The sequence below is a fragment of the Argentina silus genome, assembly GCF_951799395.1.
Source record: "Argentina silus genome assembly, chromosome: 12".
Lineage (NCBI taxonomy): Eukaryota > Metazoa > Chordata > Actinopteri > Argentiniformes > Argentinidae > Argentina > Argentina silus.
Genome location: NC_139666.1, coordinates 19,051,947 through 19,072,585, shown reverse-complemented (window position 1 = coordinate 19,072,585; position 20,639 = coordinate 19,051,947). Strand labels below are relative to the sequence as shown.

Sequence of the window (20,639 nt, the reverse complement as noted above, 5' to 3'; positions counted from 1 at the left end):
AGAAGAGCTGCTGATGTGTATGACATTCGTGGAAAAGAGGATATGGCATTTGCGCACAACAAGACATCAAACTGAGAGGCAGATGGGATCAGGATTAATGAAGGCCATGGGTCATATTTTACATTAACTCACATAGATATCAACATGTTATTGTAATTTCATCTAACTGCTCTATAACTACATAACTTACCTCATATTACCCCCATAGCAGCTCAGTTGACTGGTCAGAAGGTGTAGTAGCTGTGTACAGTGTTGCTAGATCAGGCTTTCAGACAGGATGGTCTTTAAATGTGGGTCAAGCAGAGATACAGTACTTGTGTGTGAGTTTGATGTATGTTGTTGTGTACATTCTCTGATGGTGAATGGAGTCCTGCTTGAGCGCAGCTGCTTATCAGAAAGAACAGGACAGAACAGGATAGGACAAATCTGTCTGTCTGTCGGTCTGAGTTGGGGGGGGGGGGGGGGGGGGGGGGCGCGTAGAGACCAGAGCAGATATGATGAGCCAGTGATTAAAGTGGCTTAACTAGTGAGTCACCCAAAGTCAATGTCACCCTCCCCCTCTCACTCCATCCTGGTTAAATAACCAATTAACTAAAAGGCCGGGGAGGAGGAAGATGAAAGGATGAGAGGGGAGGAGGGAGGAGAGGAGATGGTGGGGAAATATTGACTCATATGCAGCAGTTGTGTTTTATCAGGGCTCATTTAAGATAAGTCAGAGAAGATAAGGAAGGACAGAACAACCGAGCCCAAAGAGCAAGGACAATTCTCTCAGTACACAGCTCCCAAATTACACTTCAACCTCAAACCCTCTTTTTGGGATACGGTCATAGGGCCCCATTTGATTAAGCAGTGCTGAGAACAGCAAAAAATACTGTACAACTCAGAATACTCTACAGTGTGATTTGTTATTGTTGCTTGATTTGAACATGGCTTAGAGAAAACTGTAATTATTCGTAATCAGAGTTACAGTAAACAATCTGAAAATGCATTTGCAATATCATGGAAACACTTGACACATTACTCAAATGATTATTTCACATCGCGTCTATTTGAAATATTACGGTAAAGATGGCCGGCTTTGCCCCAATTTTTACAATTTTTGACAATGCTAAATGGGGCCATAGATTGATGTAGACTGTCCACAATTATTTGTGCCTGAACTTCCTAACCATTAATCCGTTAAAAAGTGTTGACACTCGACACAATGATGTATCAGTGAGCAAAACACATGTCATGTTAACAGTTTACTGTCAGGATATCTGTAGCTTGTTTGACCTACTTAACTATGTAAGCTTGATGAGGTGTTTGGACAATGATGCCAAAAGTTGCTAAATATGTATAATAGGAGATATACTGGTTTAGCACAGTGCATTAACAAAAACATGATCCAATGAAATATGAAAAACATGAAATAACAATACTAAATCTCATATTCTGTATACATCTCTCTACAAATGTAGAGCGAATCTGATCAAAATAAATGTCATTGTGCCTCTGTTCCAGGGTAGCTCTCTCTGTGTTAGAGAGTGATGACCAACCACAAGGAGCAAAGGCATGGATGGAAGGAATATGTGATAGCACTGCCCCCTTGTGGGTCAATTACTACAGACAAGTAGATATCCCTAAAACACAATCACACATGCATATACAGTACATCGTGAACAGTATTTGCATCCTTGCACAATTTGTAAATGTTGTTACCTGAAATTTAAATATATTAAATTGTGATTTTTTTTCCAGTTGATCTACAGAGCCTACTGAAAGAACATTTAAAAAAATGTTCAATAACTTTTTCAAAATGTAAAACAAAGACCTGTGTGAAAAGGTGTTCACCCCCTTTGCTGTGACTCTCCTAAATGCAAACATGTCTTCACCAATTGACTCAGTAAGTTAAGATAAGTCCATTTGAGTGTAAGGATAATAGTTTGTGTGGTTTCTGAATGAATATCTTTGTCTTTATAGGGTCCCTGTTTTTTATATCAATCAATTGATTCGTGTGTCACTACCAACTCAGCAAATTTCTCAGTTTTCTCTTGACCCTGACAAACCTCCCAGTCCCAGCGAGTGACAAGCAAACCCATAACATGATGCAGCTTCCACTATTCTTCACACAGGACATGGACTGAAAACAGTGATATGTGCTGGATTTGCACTAAACTTAATACCCTGAAACCAAAGAAATACATTTCCAGCCACTTTTTGTTGCTGTATCACTTGGACTTCATTGTTGCAAACAGAGTTATGGATTTGAAATAAAGGTTTGTTTCTTAGGTTATTAGGTTTTGTAGAGTGACTGGAATGATGTTGTCCCTCCGACTGTGCTTTTTCCCTCTCAGCCTTTTAACTTCTTAACAGAAGTTTTCCCAGGCCCCAGGGTAACATTTCTGAGCGGTTTACAGTTCTCTTTCCATTTGTCCAGTGACAACCTGATCAGTGTGTGATTGATTCCTTTTCAAACAAGGGACTCTGCAAAGACAAGATTATACATTCAAAAATAAGTTCTAACTATTATCAATGCACTCAATAGACTCAATTCAACAGAGTAAATTGTTGAAGAAATGTTTGCATTGGAGATAATTTTAGGAGTGCCACAGCAAGTGGGGGGGGGTAAATACTTTTTCTCATGTCTTCTTGGTTTTTAATTTTAAATAAATCAAAAATGTTCTGTCCAGTAGGCCAGGTAGATCTGTGGGATAAAATCCCAATTTATTATTATTAATAATAATAATAATAATAATACATACTCAAAGACACTACATTTTTTATGTGGTTTGGGAGAGTGTTCCAAAGAGTGGGGGCTGCAGCGGAGAAAGCCCGGTCCCACCAGGTCCGGTGTTTAGTCCTGGTGATGGGGACAAGAAGGTTGTCATCAGTTGACCGGTGACTACCGGTAGGGGTGTGCTGGAGGGGAAGCCAGAGAGATAGGAGGATACCATGTTGAGGGCTTTGTAGGTGGTGAGGAGAATCTTAAATTGAATCCTAGATCGGACTGGGAGCCAGTGGAGGTTTTAGAGGACTGGAGTGATGTGGTCTCTGGAGTGGGTTCTAGTGAGTTCTGAACATGTTGGAGTCTGTTGAGGACCCCAAATAAATAAGTGTTGGTGGCCCCAAATAGAATACTGTTGCAGTAGTCTAGCCTGCATCATTGAAGGACAGGGAGGGTTGGAGACGGAAACGCATTTCAATTTCAGGCTCTGGGGTAACACAATTTGAAAATTGTGCAGGAGGCGAATACTTTTTCCACAGCACTGTATATTGTCAGAACACACCCACAGAAAATGGAAAACATCATCACATATTAAGAAGAAAAAGAATAAGCCTTTATTTGAAGCAAGTCATAACATCATTACATCATAACAGACCCTGAATCAACAAATTAAGAGAAATGAAATTAACAGCAGAAACTAACCCAGAGACAAGGATAAAAATAGAGACAGGAAGGGGATACCTGGTTTAAAAATCACCTCCTGAACACATTTAAACATGCTCCACCGATATTTACACATACCCTCCCTGTCTCAGTGGTAGTTTCAAACCACAGCTCTGGATCCATGGTCATTCATACATTAATGATTGTTTACATAAAAGTACAGAAAATCGTAAAACAACTCAACCTTACACCAGCCTGGGACACGACACAAGACAGACCTCTATAAAAGACCTGTGCTATGAAGTCCCAGCAGTTCGCCTCTTTGAATACTCTCACCCAACTATTCAATACAGCCTTAAAAGTCTTGTTTCAATACAAGAAACGATTACCAAACACAAGTCTCACTGTTTGGGTTCCAGTTTGGTTTCTTGCCAAACTCATCTATCCTTGACCTACCCCCTGTGTGCTTGGTAAGGTAAGTGTGCCAAACCTCTCGAACAAAGAAAACTGAAGACAGGTATTTTGATAACATCCAACTTAACCTTGCACAGAAACTCTCTATCAAAAAACTCTACAACAGAATACAGGTCTCCAGGTCTTTCCAGAAGGGAAACAGCGTCTGATTGAACATTATCAAAGGAATACTTTGAAGAACCCAATCATGGTCTTTTTGGCATATACTATGTCTTCTGCAACCATGAGATGGCGCTGTAACCATATTGGTATGTCAAAGAAACAAATACGGTAACAATCCAAGATGGGAGACCAAGCTACGACAACTAGTGTTGAATGTCTCATACATACAAATCTTGGTGCAAAACAAAAACCAGTAGCTATATGATAAATATTAGCTGAAAGGTTTGAATTTACCGAGCTGTTAATCTGCGTCATGAAACGTTAAAAGTATCCTCACTGATCAAATGAACAGTGAGACAGGAAATATTGTAGGATAATCTTGAAGAGATTAAATTAGATTAAAGTGACGGTTAAAACCAATGATAAAGAGGCAAGACAGATGGAAATGTCTTAAAATGTGCATTGTTAAATGTAATTCTTACACCGTAAACATTAGTGGTAAACTATGTATCTGAAACCAGCTAAGCTACTTCAATCAAGCAGCAAGCGGTAAATCATTCTCTGACGGTAAACAAACAGATGTGGCACAGAAGGGTGGAAAGAAGATACGCTTTAAGACTACTTCACAAGACCCCCCCCCACGCCTAACAGTCTACAGCATCATCATCATCATCATCAATGTCCTTGCTCGTAGGGTGCGTCTTTGCAAGCTGGCGTTCCCTTCCTCCTCCTGCGCGGGAAACAGGAAGCGGTCACTGCTCATCGCCCACCGAGCACTCGGACATGGAGCGCTCCCGTCTCTCGCGTGTGGTGATGTAGTTGAGGAGGTCGATGGCAGTCACTACCCCAAACACCATCTGCCTGAGGCAGGGGGACCCCTCAGCCATGTCTAGACAGAGACAGAGACAGAGAAAGAAAACGCTTATTAGAATTACTGATAGAACTGAATGTGGGAGCGAGAAAACAATTCGGACAGAAAGACTGAGGCAAATGAGGACTTAAGACTGGCGTGGACATTTCAAAGAAGGGATAAAGACAAGAATGTGAAGAAATAGGGGGAAGGTCATAGAACATGAAAGGTCTGCAAGCAAGAGATTACTTCAATTACATCACATTTCCCATCCAAATAACCTGCTAGTCCATGCAGACGGAATGCGATCATGTGATAACATTTATTAACCTCAAAATGCTTTCAGCAGCTGTCACCAAGTAATCATTAGATATCTATTCTTTATGGTCTTGGTCTGGCATAAATGTTTGATGTTTATCTGATGAACAAGTAAGACAAAAGGTAAAAGGTTTCAAACCCTCCCCCAAGGGCTTTATCTGACGATGAAGCAACCCAACGCAGTACATAATAGTTGGCCATTATGCCGAATCAAGCCAAAGCCCATCTGTTTACAAGAGGTTATGTAACTCGATTCCTGTTGTTGAGAGCCAGTCAGGTAAGTGGGTAGGATGGACGTGGCACACTGTGCCAGGGAGCGGTACGCCACGCAGTGTTGGGGAGTAGTTCCACTACAGGTAGTTCAACTATCAGTGTAACTTCATTTTGCAACAGTGTTGGTAGTTAAACTAAATTCCTATCCTAGTTTGGCTACTTTTTTGACCTAACCCTAACCCATTTTTCCAAAAGAAAACAGAAAATACATTTTATTGTAACTATTATTCCAGCCCTTGAACTTTAAATGTCCATACTATTTAATCTCTCACCATGTCTTTCTCTCCTAGTGACTTCAGAGCATTTCAGTCACACGCATTCTGTCACATGGGCCGGTCATCTTTCATCAACTGACTGTCCTGTGTTGGATGAAGTAGTTACGATGTAGGTGAACCACTTTTTCCAAAGTAGCTTAAGTTTGACAAACTATATTTCTCTCAAGGGTTAGCTTTAGTGTAGGGTAGTAGGTAGTAAGGTAGGTAATCTAGTTAAATACATTTTTAAGATCTTACAGAGTAGCTTCCCCAACACAAGTATGTCTGTTCTTTGTCTGGGTTCTGTGCCATTCTTCTCTGACTGACCTGGCACTACCAGGCACACACACCAATAACCAAAACCTCCCAGATTACACTGATGCACTTTGCTAGTACTAAATGGAAAAAACAACACCCTGGCGTCTGCACCTTGTGTTCCCAAGGTTGTGAGAATGCTAAATATGCTTTCGATCAACCTGTTGTGTATTTATTTATCCAAGCTTATCTCCAATGACAGCCCCGAAATCCAAGCCAATGCAATGCCTGAGGGCGAGCTGTAATCAGCTTTGTTGAAAAACATGAGGAGAAAACAGGAGAGGAGGGTGGCAGGGGAGGAAAACAACCCATTGCCAATGTTTGGGTTGGCTATATGGTTATGTTTGAAGGAAGGTGATACAGTAGGTTACCTTGAGGGGAACTAGGGAACACCATTATCAATCATACCTGAACCCTGCAGCTCTGTGTTTTTATTGGGCGAGAGATCACCTAACCAACAGAAAAGAGCAGGTGTTTCTTGGAAATTGGTCCTTCCAGATTATGGTATCTTTCTGACAGGTGGTTTTGAAACAGTGACAGGGGGGAACAAAGTGGAGGATAACCCAAAAAAAGAAAAGGCTGCATAAGTGAAAAGTGAGGGAGAGATAAGAGGAGGCATCAAAAGCCGAAAGTGAAAAGAAAATGGACAGAAGGTGACAGGAGAGAGAGAAAGTGAGAGAACATGTCGAAAGCAACAGAGAGAGATGATTAAAAGTGTGAGTGAGATGGCAGAGGGAAGCAGACAGAGGACAAGTGAACTCACATTGGATCTGTTCATGCACCACCAGGGCAAAGTGATCTGTTTCTAGAATACGGGACAGCTTTCCCAGGTTATCTGTCAGCCGCACCTGTGGGACAGAGAAGGGGGGGGATGGAATGACACTTCTAATAATATCTCTCTGTTTCACAGCCATTGTTAGGCTTTTGGGTGTTTATGAGAATAAGTGTGACTGTTTAAAATATGTGTGTGTGTGTGTGTGTGTGTGTGTGTGTGTGTGTGGCAGACGGTGTGGAGGGACAGTGCCCTTTCACACTTAAGTGCATAAAACCTGAGGAACCCATGCTCTTGCAGAGTTCATCAGTGTGTGTGTGTGTGCATGTGTAAGACTGACCTGTTTGAACTGCTTGTAGAGCACCTTGCTGACAGGATCAGAGGGCTTGATCTTCCCAGCCAGCACGGACGACAACATGTTGCCCAGAGTAACCATCCCCAGAATCATACTATAGAGAAGATACACACAGTGTCATTATTATCAATAACAAAACTGAATACAGGCAAGTATTAAAAACAGTATTATATATACACATATATAATTCATTCACTCAATGGATTACAGAGACAGGAAACAACAACTACAACGGCATCTTGGACGTACCCTGACTCATCCACTACTGGTGCCTGGTCGAAGGCCTTCTCTTTGAGGATCTTGATGGTGTTCTGGCAGTTGACCGTGGGCAGGACGGTGAGGGGGGCACACAGGTGCAGGCCCTGCAGGGTGAGATTCCACCACCTAGCGAGAGAGAGATACATAGAGAGATAAACAGATATATATATACCATATAAATAAATAAGAGAGAGAGAGAGAGTGTTTTTGTGTGAGGATGTTATGATGTGTTTGTCCTCAGGCAAAGGGCAGACATGTCATTAGTGGCTCACCAGGGCTTGGACACCATCAGGTCCTCTTGGCTCAGGAAGCCCTTGTCACACATCCACTTGTCACTCAGGAACTTGGACCTGGAGAGTGTCGGGGTAAACATGGATCAGACTCACATCTCTCTAAAACTCCCAGAGCCTAGCCCTTAGTGCCCCTGTCCTATCCACACACACACCCACACCCACACCCACAATGTCTCCTCACATGTAGTTGCGGATGGAGTCAGGCAGGATGACCACACAGCGTTGACCCTCCTTCAGCTGCTTGGCCATCCTCACTGCTGCTGCCATGGCTGTGCCAGAGCTGCCCCCTACAGGGAGGGAGGAGGAGACACAGGGTAAGAGAGAGGTATGACAAAGCATAATACATATGACACAGCAAAATACACACACACACACACACACACACACGACTCCCATCTGTGTGAACCTACCACAGAGAAGACCCTCCTCCCTGATCAGCATGCGTGACATGGAGAAGGACTCTTCATCATTGGACTTATACCACTTGTCAACCACCTGGGGGCAGGAGAGAGAAAGAGAGAATCAACTCTGCGTCATCCAAATACTATTCAACTGACATATTGCAACACACACACCCACACACCACACACACGCACACCACACACACACACACACACACACACACTGCTGCTGCTCATTTCCAGAATCCAACCACTCACAGATCGGTCCAGGACAGTGGGGATGAAGTCATATCCGATGCCCTCCACCTCATACTGGGTCTTATCAGTCTTATTCATAACCTCAGGTTCAGCCAGGATCGAGCCTTCAGGATCCACTCCCACGATCTGGCAAACACAAAAACAACACTCACATTACACAATGATATCTACAGCAAAAACAAACAACCAAAAAAAAAGTCTAATTATGTGCCAACTTTTTGTGCCTACTGGTTAAACATAACTGACTTATACATATATACTTATATATGGACATAAACCAGACTTCCAACCTAAAACAATGGTAATAAACTGACTGATGGACTACCTATGGATGCCCTCAGCTTAATAGATTTGTATCACTGTTGCCCTTTACATGTCTCGGGGGGGTTCAAATCCAGGCCTTTGGTTAAACACAGAGATAAATTAGTTTGCAATTGATTCTACAAGACTGAATGGACTTCCACTGACACAGCACACTGGGCAGGGCTATAAAGTGCCAGGCGGATATTAGGATTTGATAACACCTGTGCCCAAACCAGAGCCACCCAGTAGGTACAAAGACTAGGTACAAAGGCTAATTAGAACGTTATGGTTATCTAATGTTTGCCAAAGGAGTGATAACATGGTTGACAGTTTTGTTTTTGTTGAATGGTCTTTGGGATAATAAACCTTTAGTGTGTCACATGTCAGGTATGTTAGGTGTGTCAGTCACCTTGATGTTGGGGCATCTCTCCTTCAGCTTGCGGGCAATGCCAGTGATGGTGCCACCTGTGCCAGCGCCTGCCACCAACATGTCCACTTTACCTGGAGGGGCAGGGTGGCGCAAAGAGATGACATCACAAACAAGGACACTAAGACTTTTCTAACGAGGCATCCACAAGAATACACAGTGAATGGTGAAACCCTTTCTATCCATAGGCACAAGTATGCACACGCACGCACACACACACACACACACACACACACGCACCATCGCACTGCTCCAGAATCTCCTCAGCAGTGGTGTCGTAGTGGGCCAGGGGGTTGCTGGGATTGCGGTACTGGTCCAGGATGTGGGAGTTGGGGATCTCGTTCTTCAGGCGCCAGGCCACGCCCACGTGAGACTCCGGGGAATCAAAGCGGGCGGAAGTGGGGGTACGCACAATCTCTGCCCCCAACGCTCTCAGCACGTCCACCTAACAACACAACAGATTTCAGTTAGAGTTAAACACACCCCCCTCCTCCACCCACAACACACACACACACACCCACAACACGCACACACCCACACACACACACCCACCTTCTCCATGCTCATCTTCTCAGGCATGACGATGATGCAGCGATAGCCTTTCACGGCAGCCGCCAGGGCCAGACCGATACCTGCAGCAGAGAGGGAGGACAGAGAGGAGGTGACAACCTGGTCATGCTCAGTCACATGGCCAGCACCACAGAAGAGCCCTGGTAATGTATTGATAAATGATGGTATGCTCTGATAAAACTGACTGGCATCTAGAGGCATGTGGGGTTTGGTTCATGGTAGGAGACGTGTTGAACTGGCTCTTTCTCCGGAGTTCCTCCGGCATCAGTATTGAGGAAATGAGGTGCTGGTGTATGTGATCACGACTAGGACTCTTTGTTACTGAGGGAGTCCTGGAAGACATGACCTGTGTTGCCACACACCCCTACAGACACATACAGTATGCATACCTGTGTTGCCAGAGGTGGGCTCAATGATGGTGTCTCCAGGTTTGAGGATCCCCTCTCTCTCTGCATCCTCCACCATCCGCAGGCTGATCCTGTCCTTCACACTGCCCCCCGCGTTGAAGTACTCACACTTGGCCACTACACACAGACACAGACAGAAACACAGACACAGACACACACAGAAAGGCCAATTAAAATGTGGGTTAGGGTTAGTGTGGGAAAAGATTTTGAGTTATCTGTTGAAGCTTGAGTTGTTGCAAACACTGACCTTAACAAATCTACAAAGAAATCACTTCTTGTTAACAAAATCCTAAAGTACGAGTTAACTGTAAATCCACTTGGCTACACCAGTCTGAGCAGTAGAAGTTGAGTCTGAGGAGAACAGGGGGAAATGGCTGAGCCAACATGAGGCGATTTGGGAAATTCAGGTGGCGGGTCGTCCAAAGTTCCAGAGTTTCTCACATACACACACAATTATCCGATCAAACACCTGCACACACACAGCTATGCTCTAACCCTCTCTAACACACGTCCACAAATAATAGCCGCTTGGCACAGATTCCAAAACGCCACAAATCTGCTGTGAACTTTCAGAGCAAAGACTAATCCTACTCACGTGAAATCCATGGAAGTATCAAAATAGGGCTCTTTGTCTCACTCAGCCATGGGAATCAACTAGAGATTGACTTTCAACAATTAGGGGACTAAAAAAACAAACACTTGTATGGCGAGAGGCTTAAACTGTTGGCTATGGTTGACCCTGACATGATTGACCCCCTTGCAGTGAACCCAGTAACCTTGTGGGGGGGAGGAGGGTGGTACAAAGCGGCACAATTAAAAACTTGGCACAACGGTACACCACAAGTCAACTGTACCAACCACAGAAACACACCGCTTGTCCACAAGAGTCGGTCTGAGCTCGCTGGTGCTGAGAGGCACATCTGATCTACAAATCTCCTCAACCTCCAAACAACTACCATGAACTGATCTGAGAAGATACAAAAGTCTGTTGCTGCAACATCTCATCTAGGCTGACGGACATGAACTAGCAGTTCCCCCTCACACAGGTGTACCCTCAAACCAAGGAAGGTAGATATCGAAGGACGGGTTCATTGTAACGAGGGATGCACTGGTACTAGTTTTTCATTGCCAATACCAATTCTGAGTACTGAACTTTGAGGATTGGCCAAACGGAGTACCAATCCGATAAAAGGCTCTTTTTTTTAAATGTGAAATGCTACCCTGCCATCCCTCGAAACACTCGCCTTGCAAAAAAAAAGAAAAAAACAGTTTTACTGGTGTCTGTCTCAAGCGAGAAGTCATTCCAGACGGCAGCCATGGTTGTTATTGTCGTCACTGCACTGTGTGTCATCTCAGCTCTGCAGCCGCCAGTCGACGACACACGTGTTTGGCAGGTTTTTACTATTACCACAGTTTGTGTCATGGCATTGGATCGGTAAATAGTATTCCCTATCTCCGATTCCCGACCCGGCATTTTAGGCCAATATCGTCCTGATACCGACGCTCAGTATCGGTTCGGTGCATCTCTAATAGTAATGCATGGAATGGAATGTTACCATTCATCACAGCGAGCCCGTCCTCCCCGTCCTCCCCGTCCTCCCCATCCTCCCGTGACTCAAACATGGCAGCTGTGTGCAGTAGTTCAGCGTCCAGGGAGAGGACACTACCATGACCACACTACAGCTGTGTGCAGTAGTTCAGCGTCCAGGGAGAGGACACTACCATGACCACACTACAGCTGTGTGCAGTAGTTCAGCGTCCAGGGAGAGGACACTACCATGACCACACTACAGCTGGTCAGCCACCGTGTCTCAGAACAACCATCACGTGCGTCGTCATGTCTTTTTCTCCTCTTCCTTTTCATGTACGTTTATTGGACCGTTGTCTTTTAATCTCCTTCTTTCTCGTTCGCCCCCCCCCCACACAAAACACCAACAGGACCATTTCCCACATAATCCAGATCCTTTGATCTCGCAAATTCCCATGAATGTTGCAATCCAGCCTGGTGCCACCTGATACCAGTCATTGCCCCCCCCCCCCCCTCTCCTCCCTCCACACCCCACCTTGCTACAGTAGCCTTCAGTTTTCTACGAAGCAAGAACAGGACATTCTTTCAGACCCTCCACCCCCACTACCCTGAGTGTGCTCCCATAGACATGTCCGCTACAGTCAGTCACAAAGCCAAGGTCAGAGAAATGTTCTGATAGGACGGTCTGTGTGATACTCAAATGTTCACTATGGCGTACTTACAGGCAAGGAGGGTGTGTGTGTGCGCGTGTGTGTGACAAAGATTCATAGGGGCCTGTAGGAAATAGTCCTTCTGACTGTAGGAACCCTCACACTCCTTCTCTCCTTTACCCTCAGTCCTTATTTCCTCCCCTTCATCTGTCACTCCCTCTCCTCCCTCCATCATTACCACTGGATTTCTGGGCCACAGAACACCTGTTGTCTTTCTGACACAACACAGGTGTCAGGCAGAAAGCTGTTTCTCTCTCTCTCTCTCTCCCCTGTCCCCCAGCCAGCTTTAAGTGTGAAAAGTAACTACCCACCACATTTTGAGAAATTTTGCTTGTAAATGAAAGTACTGGATTTCATTTCTACGGCTGCCATTGAAGTTACACTGATGAGGAAATAGCAAAATGGTACTTGGTAAAACTGAGATGTTTTTCATTTTGTTTTTTGGCTATGTTGTATGCTTCATCTATCATGTATGGTGTGCACTAAAGGCCGATTCATGCTTCATCGGCAACAACACAACCAGGGGTCACACACCTCTCAAGTAGTTCAGTGATGGAAGAAGATTCAGTCTTCTTTTGTAAGCTTGTGCGAATCAAAAGAAAGCTGTAGAATCCCCATTGAGGAGCAGCTGTGTGTGTGTGTGTGTGTGTCCTGAGTACTCACAAAGTTCACACTTGAGGCCGAAGGTTTTGGGGATCTTGTTCATGCGGACGAGGGGTGTGTCCCCGATCCTCTGGAGGATGTTGGGCAGGATGCTGGGGGCCTGGGTCCTGGGGGAGAGAGGTGTTTCGGATACTCAATCACGGAGACACATATCAATGCAATTTGCCCAAAATGAGAGCATGACTTCTTAAAACATGAGGAGAAAATGTTTTTCATTGCAGGGTGAGTTTTGCCTCTCTGCTCTGCCAAAAAAGATGATATTGTAAAAGGGAAATGTATAACTTTGCCACTTTTGAAATAACCTCAAATAACTATCATGATAACTTTTGTACGTGGTGAGTTTTGTAACATGGCTGCTTCTAGACCCAGGGTAACTGACGATATGAACACACCACACCCTCTGCCTGGGGATACAGGGTTGTTTGATTGGTTGCCTTATATAATCACAATTTATCAAGTGCAATGATTACAGTGCCAAAACCGCCAGAGGAAGGCCATCTGAAAAATTCCAAGCACTTTCCTATACAAACACACACTTCCTCTCACAAATTGCCACGTCATGGTGAAACACCAAACTCTTTTGCAATCTCCTCTGTGGCTCATTATGAGTCATAAAAGGTCAGAGAATAGACACTGTATACATGGTGTGCTTGGAGCTTGGCTACATGACAATCCCTGACAGGTCTCAACAGCACAATGATTGCCACACAAGACAACACACAACAGCACCTAATCACAGCACTGCACCTAAACTACATAGGTGCATCTACGTATAGAGTAAAACAAGTTATTGCTTCTCTTTTCTAGTGAAGCTTGCTTTATTTCACAATAGCATTGTGAGGGGTGGAGAAGCCTTGAATCTGTCTGTGTCACGAGGGAAAGATGTGAATCAAGGGCACATTTTAGCTGCATCATGCACCCTGACCTCAGATTGTGTGTGTGTATGTGTGTGTGTGTGTGTGTGCGCGCAGACTCACCGTTCAGGGTGGCAGTGAGGGGACTCAGAAGGGGCCATACCAAGTCTCCAGGTGCAACGGCTTGGCAAGTCAGGGCGAATCCAGTTCCTCTCCTCCACACTGGCCTCTCCATTCTCTAGCTCATGCTCACATCCCTCCCTGTTCACTTGGCCTGTTCCATTCTCGGAGCACTTGTGGCAATTCAACATGTTTTTGGCATCCCCATTCTTGAAGGTCCCACCACTGACCTGGGAGCCCCCATTCAAAACGGCATCTCCATTGTTCTTGGCATCCCCATTGAGGAGCATCTGTGCATTACGGAGCTTGGCTGCATGGGGGCAGGCGGCGGGCACAGGGCCCATATCTGTACTGGAGGGAACAGCGGGCATGGTTTACCTGAGAGAGAGATAGGGAGAGAGACATGGGAGAGAGAGAGGGACAAGGAACAGAGAGACAAGTGTCAGACATGTCAAAGAACCAAATCAAAGAACCACATAAACATTCATGCCATTACATTTTACAGGTCAAACCAGGATATACACGCAATACACGGAGTACTTAATTACATAACAATGACACAACTCTTCCGTTTTCTTCTATATGACTGAGATAAGATATAAAGATGTAAAGTAATACATTATCTGGAAGAAAGTGCAAAAGAGATAACAGGGCTAACAGGAAATAGGTCAAAAAGGAAAGTCTGTACATCTCACTATAGGCTACTTTGACATGACAAAAGATCATATCAGGCGGATAACAAGAATGATCTGCCAGTGGTCCATCTATGATATCAGTTGTTGAACACACACTCACATGTTCAGCACAGAATTTAAACAAATTGCTGAACTGTTAAAACCCCTCTCACACCATTCTCGTGACCATGTGTAGCCATGCAATGTGAGAAACGTCACGGTAAATTAAAGGGGACTGGGGGAGAAAGTAATTCCTACTTGGTTTATGGAGTACAAACTACAAAAACAAGATAATCTCTCAGACCCAACACATACTAACCAAGCATTAGTGAGTAAGTGTAAATATTGTTTCTGGTTATACAGCACACATTATCAACATAACTGAGCCTTACAATTTCATTGACACTGGTCAGAATCAGAATCAGAATTATTTTATTTGTATATTTGCACATACAGGAAATTTACTTGGTGAGGTTGGTGCATGAGACATAAAAAACCATATATAAGCAAAAATATTAATAAAACATTTTACAAAATAGCAAAATATTAACAAAATAACTAAAACAAATGTACAAAATAGAACAATAAAACAATAAATTATGTAAGGCTAAGAGGCAATGAGGCTAGAGGCTGTGAAATGGGTATGGGGCATGTACACTATAAATTAGAATCATTTTAAATAAATATAAATTACACTGTCAATGCAGTGTGTGTGTGTGTGTGTGTGTGTGTGTGTGTGTGTGCGTGCGTGTGTGAGACAGGGTGGGGTGGACTAATAATCAACATTGATCAATGGCCAGTGATCTGACATCTTTGCCAAGTGGGACGCAGGTTAGACTATAAAAGGTTTGGTTTTAAACAGCACCACCAAATCTACTGAACACAGCGTTAGAGATATTAAAGAGGAACTATAGCTTTTCCTGTTGAAAACAGTCCAGGTAGTATCAGTATTCATCATGTAAATCGATTCTAGCCCAGAAACTGACTAAAAAGTGTAAAACCCTTTGGACATAAACCCAGTGTTTTAATGTTCAGTCTAAATTGAGTCAGACCGAGAACAGACCCTGTTTTGCAGAGAGCTGTGGCGCCTCTCCTTTCCCTGACAGATTTGAAGGTTGGGAGTTGAATGTAACATACAGCACACAGCTGATCTTCCTCTGCCTGGCTGAGCTGAAGGCTGTAGAAAACACTCACACAACCACTTTTTTCTGGCATGCTGTAGAGCTACTCTTGCATAGCCGCCAAGATAGGTTGGTTACATTACACAACACTGTATCCATCAACAGTTTAAAGAGATATGGGAGGAAAACACACGTGTACTGCACAGGACATGCTGATAGGCCAGTTGAGTGATGACGAAGTAGACATGCCCTCATAGACAACAACAGAAGAAGCCACAATGTTAACCCTTTATATTTACCAACACTGGTTTCTCTCTGAAGCAGCAGAGAAAGCCCTCAACAAACTTTTAAGTTAGGGTTTGGGTTTGGGTTAGGGTCAGCCACTGAGGCTGGAGACACAAACACCACCTTTTATTACAACTACTAATTATAGGTCTGCTGCTAGACTTCCTGTGTAAAGCAGTTGGGGTGGTGTTTGAACCTGCAACTCTCAGCAGAGAGACCAAGTGGGAGGTGTGGGCCTGTCTGTACCGTAACTTAAAACTCTCCCCGTGAGGGAGTAATAAGGAGTGTACAGAAATAGATACAGTCAACATGTACGTGTGTGAGATAACCGATACTTCTCAGTGTGTGCTATGAAAAATATGGCTTGTGAGCATATAAACATTTGGGAGTTAAGGGAAGAAGCATGTACATGATTCCCATATCTGTTGTACCCTTGTTTGGGCAAAACAGCCTGCTACTTAATGAGTGTGCACGTCCCTGCTATGGGGGGGTTGATCAGGGTGAAACTGTTGTCTAGACCTTGCGCAAATCCTGAAAATGCTGTGATAGTACACACTATCACAGTTGTTGAGAGAGCAAAGACAGGGTTTAAGTAAACATAGTGGTGGAACTTCGGCTTTTCGGCCACTCACAAAAATAAGAAAGGTAAGGGGCCTCCTAATTCCAGACCAGCCGCCGCATGTATGTCAAGCATCGTGGCCGACAAGTTTTCCGACCATCCCCCACTGCTTTTGTGATTGAAATGAAAATACATTTAAAAACCGTACGAATGAAAAAAAAACACGTACATGTATGCCATTGATCATCATCAGTGTATACATGTTGTTGGGTTAGTGAAATATTGCCACAAAAATGTGTTATAGGTCTAAAACACAAATATGTAATGCATACCAATCTGAACCAACTTTTGTTATGGCAGAGTAGGGAGAGAGCGCAAAACACGTATTGTGAAGAGGTAGACAAGGGATAATAGGAGCGAATATGGAATAATTGCCTTGTGCGTAATCGTGTTAACACCTGAACCGGACTAATCCATAGGCTGTGACGCTGACTTTAGGGGGACATTCTTATGCAAACCAGTTGGTCACTAACTGAATTGAATCTAACTGTGTTCATCTTTTCAAACTGAGAAACACTGCGCAAACGGCCTGAATGGCCAAGGAATTAGAATGTGTAACCCAAGTAGCTTTGCCCTGTATTAACCTGATCCCAACTATGTTATAACTATGTTTTACAAAATCAACATAGTGGTCGTCTATCAGCTAAATCTGATGAGGTTTTTGTTGCCTAACAGACAGGTCGTTAGGCCTAATCGATTGCTGCGACACCATAGTGCGCGCTGACAGTCTACCTATGCAATCACCTGTAGCCTAGGTCTACAGCCACGTCATTTATTCAAATTCACAGTAGGCTAGTAATACAACACTATTGACCAACTACTGTATTGTAGGCCTGCCGATCCTATTCGAATTTCACCATGTGTGATACAGTCATCTATTTTAGATTAGATTTACAATAAACCAAATATGAAGGTTAACAAAAATACAACAGAATTAGATTTATAGCTGTCTGAAACGAATGTCTGGAATAAGTCTCATAAATATTCAAATGAAGCACATCTTTAATTCAATTTTCACAGGCGTCCACAAACGTCACACTTCGGACGAGAGGGATGAGATGATGCAACCGTCGCATTCTACATTGTCCGCGTTGCCCGTACTCTCCGGTGCACCACGGAGGATGCTGTGCGGTGACGTAAATTGTATTTCATCATGCTTCCTCATCATGTCAATCACTGGCTTCAGGTACTCACTGTTTTCACCATTACAGACTCATTGACAATTTAAATACCTTTATGTCTAGGGGGGGGGGCGTTTGTGTGGAGAGTGGAGAGCGCGTGCCTTCTGAATCACACCGGAAATTTTGATAACGTCGCTTTATCTAAATAGTCTTGATAAGGGTATATTCTTATTCAGTAGAGACATAGATGTTAACTCACCTTTTCGTCAATTAAGATAGTAGTAATATAGCGATACGTGATCCAGTTACCAGGATGACCTTCCGTAGAATGTAAGTAGACTGCCTATGAACACCGGTGCCACACTCTGTTGCAGTAGCTCGCATGCGACGAAAGCGAAAGAACCGTCCAATCTGATTGGAGTATCCTTGTTTGGTGTGGACGGTGATTAGTTACAGTGGGGGCGTTTGCTTGTCGATGTCCTCCAATCAGAGCGTATCAATCTGTCGGGCCTTCGAATGTCCTCACATGACCAGGTCCATAAAATATCCCAGGATATAAACTACAGAGAGATGCGTGTCGTACTGTGCCGATATAGACAGATCGAGGGTAAATATAAACAATGATTTAGGACAAAATATTGATCATTTCAACATAAAAAGTGGTTTCTAATTCAGAACCTTCGGCTCATAGTTTTTGGTTTCTCATTGGGCGCAACCGAATGACCCCCTATTCTCACAATAAAGCATCTTCAACGATCCACTACATTGTGCGTACTGCACTATTCTCTTTAACATCTTTTTTTTTGCTCGAGGTATTTTTTGTAATATATATATATGCACTCATTCAGAAACTTCCACCCATTGGCCAAATGCTGTTCAAACACGCCCCAGCATAAAAGCTTGCCCAAACGGTAACATATGTCAGTGTTTTATTGTCTCCAGATTTTTGTGCCCGACTACCCGGTTTACTCCACACGTTTTTTTCCAGAGGCGGTGTTCTGGTGCAGTTGATTTTGGTGACTCAGACAGACACCTCCGCGTGTTAAGGATGATCTGGCAGTTTCTCAGTGAGCTGTTGCATCAACTAGCACATGCATTTTAAATGTGGAATGTGGTCTATAGTTTGAAACAGAATATGGTGTTAAGATGTGTGAAATAGTGATGGGCAAATGAAGCTTTTGTGAAGCACTGAACCACTTGAGCCAATTGTTTCGAAAATGGGTTCATTACTCGAAGCTTCAGTTACAGTGACCTCTCCTGGCGAAGTGCAAGGCTGCAGTCAAATTAGGCAGGCTAGTTGGTGGACAGGAGGCTTTTAATTACACGCACGCACGCACGAACACACACACACACACACACCTCAATGAGCAGTGTTGGAGAAACTACTTTACTTTTGTAGAAAAGATCTTTTGTTCTGAAGCATCTTTGCTTTGGTCACCCTTGGATTTAAAGGATTGTAACGACCCTGTGAAAGGCCCGTTAGCAATTCCGCCAAGGGAGTTACCTCTCTTGGTGTTGTGGCTAGCGCGGCCGGTTTGGAAGCGAAAGATTGCGAGTTCGATACCCGCTTAAGGCAAGCTGCTCTACCCCGCCGTTCGCTACAGTATCTTTGCTTTGATGAAATTCTTTGATGCACACACACACTAAGACTGAATATCATGTTCTATTTACAAATAAAGATTGATGAATGTGTGTATTGTGTTATTGAGGAGAGAGTGCTGGGGAAAATATGGCATAGGTTGGGTGTGTTTGTGTAACTATGGCAGGGGGTGATTATGTGGGATGGGGAACACTCAAAGATTACAAGAAGAACACTCAGAGAATACAAACGCAATACCAACAACTCAACAGCAACAACGCACCTACTACGACAATCCACAAATTGTGCATTGTTTAGAGCGGTTATAACGTGTTGAGGCACTCAAATTCAAAACTGTCGCAACCTATCACCTGTCAGAATCGAGACGAGGCAGTGCCAGTGAATCACCTGATTGGACCGCGAACCAGTCAGGTGATTCATTCAGGCAACGAAGCAGTTGCTGCTTCGGACGTCATATGTCACGTGATTTTTTTCGCACCAAAGCAAGCTTTGAAGCAGTGCTTCGATAAAATTGTTGGTCAGTGTTTGAAGCACGTATCGAAGCTTCAGTGTCAAACTGCCATCACTAGTACTGTGCCGATATAGACAGATCGAGGGTAAATATAAACAATGATTTAGGACAAAATATTGATCATTTCAACATAAAAAGTGGTTTCTAATTCAGAACCTTCGGCTCATAGTTTTTGGTTTCTCATTGGGCGCAACCGAATGACCCCCTATTCTCACAATAAAGCGTCTTCAACGATCCACTACATTGTGCGTACTGCACTATTCTCTTTAACATCTTTTTTTTTGCTCGAGGTATTTTTTGTAATATATATATGTGCACTCATTCGGAAACTTCCACCCATTGGCCAAATGCTGTTCAAACACGCCCCAGCATAAAAGCTTGCCCAAACGGTAACATATGTCAGTGTTTTATTGTCTCCAGATTTTTGTGCCCGACTACCCGGTTTACTCCACACGTTTTTTTCCAGAGGCGGTGTTCTGGTGCAGTTGATTTTGGTGACTCAGACAGACACCTCCGCGTGTTAAGGATGATCTGGCAGTTTCTCAGTGAGCTGTTGCATCAACTAGCACATGCATTTTAAATGTGGAATGTGGTCTATAGTTTGAAACAGAATATGGTGTTAAGATGTGTGAAATCCAACCCTATAATTCTACCTCAGGAAGCAATTGCCAAAGTCAACAACATTCCTCCCCTGTAAAATTCGTTCTTTTGTCAAAAACAACCTAGTATCCACTCTAACCCTGCCCGCTGCGTCTCCAGAAGCTCATAAGAAAAACAAAGCGGTAACGACAAAAACAAGCAATACACCATTAATTGTTATGTCAAGGACACTA

At 43.7% G+C, this 20,639-nt stretch overlaps 1 protein-coding gene across 1 annotated transcript; it reads right to left on the bottom strand.

Moving 5' to 3' along the window:
• Positions 1-3,304: 3,304 nt before the first annotated feature.
• On the bottom strand, positions 3,305-18,085 carry cbsb (cystathionine beta-synthase b). The gene is made up of 15 exons (XM_083681445.1): positions 17,955-18,085; positions 13,879-14,253; positions 12,902-13,008; positions 9,983-10,117; positions 9,576-9,655; positions 9,264-9,468; positions 9,006-9,097; positions 8,294-8,419; positions 8,045-8,129; positions 7,816-7,921; positions 7,614-7,691; positions 7,333-7,467; positions 7,069-7,177; positions 6,720-6,804; positions 3,305-4,835 (listed from the first exon to the last, which is right to left on the bottom strand). The coding sequence occupies exons 2-15, from the start codon at positions 14,244-14,246 to the stop codon at positions 4,699-4,701; spliced, it is 1,848 nt and encodes a 615-aa protein (XP_083537571.1). The 5' UTR covers positions 14,247-14,253; positions 17,955-18,085; the 3' UTR covers positions 3,305-4,698.
• Between the last annotated feature and the right edge of the window lie 2,554 nt (positions 18,086-20,639).

What these genes read in the sequence shown, in the direction of transcription:
- cbsb (XM_083681445.1), bottom strand. Translation starts at nt 14,246, where the DNA reads ATGCCCGCTGTTCCCTCCAGTACAGATATGGGCCCTGTGCCCGCCGCC. An exon ending in GCCCACCTCTGGCAACACAG is followed by an intron (nt 9,656 to 9,982) that starts GTATGCATACTG and finishes TCTCTGCTGCAG; the next exon opens with GTATCGGTCTGGCCCTGGCG. An exon ending in CTGATGGTGTCCAAGCCCTG is followed by an intron (nt 7,468 to 7,613) that starts GTGAGCCACTAA and finishes CTCTCTCGCTAG; the next exon opens with GTGGTGGAATCTCACCCTGC.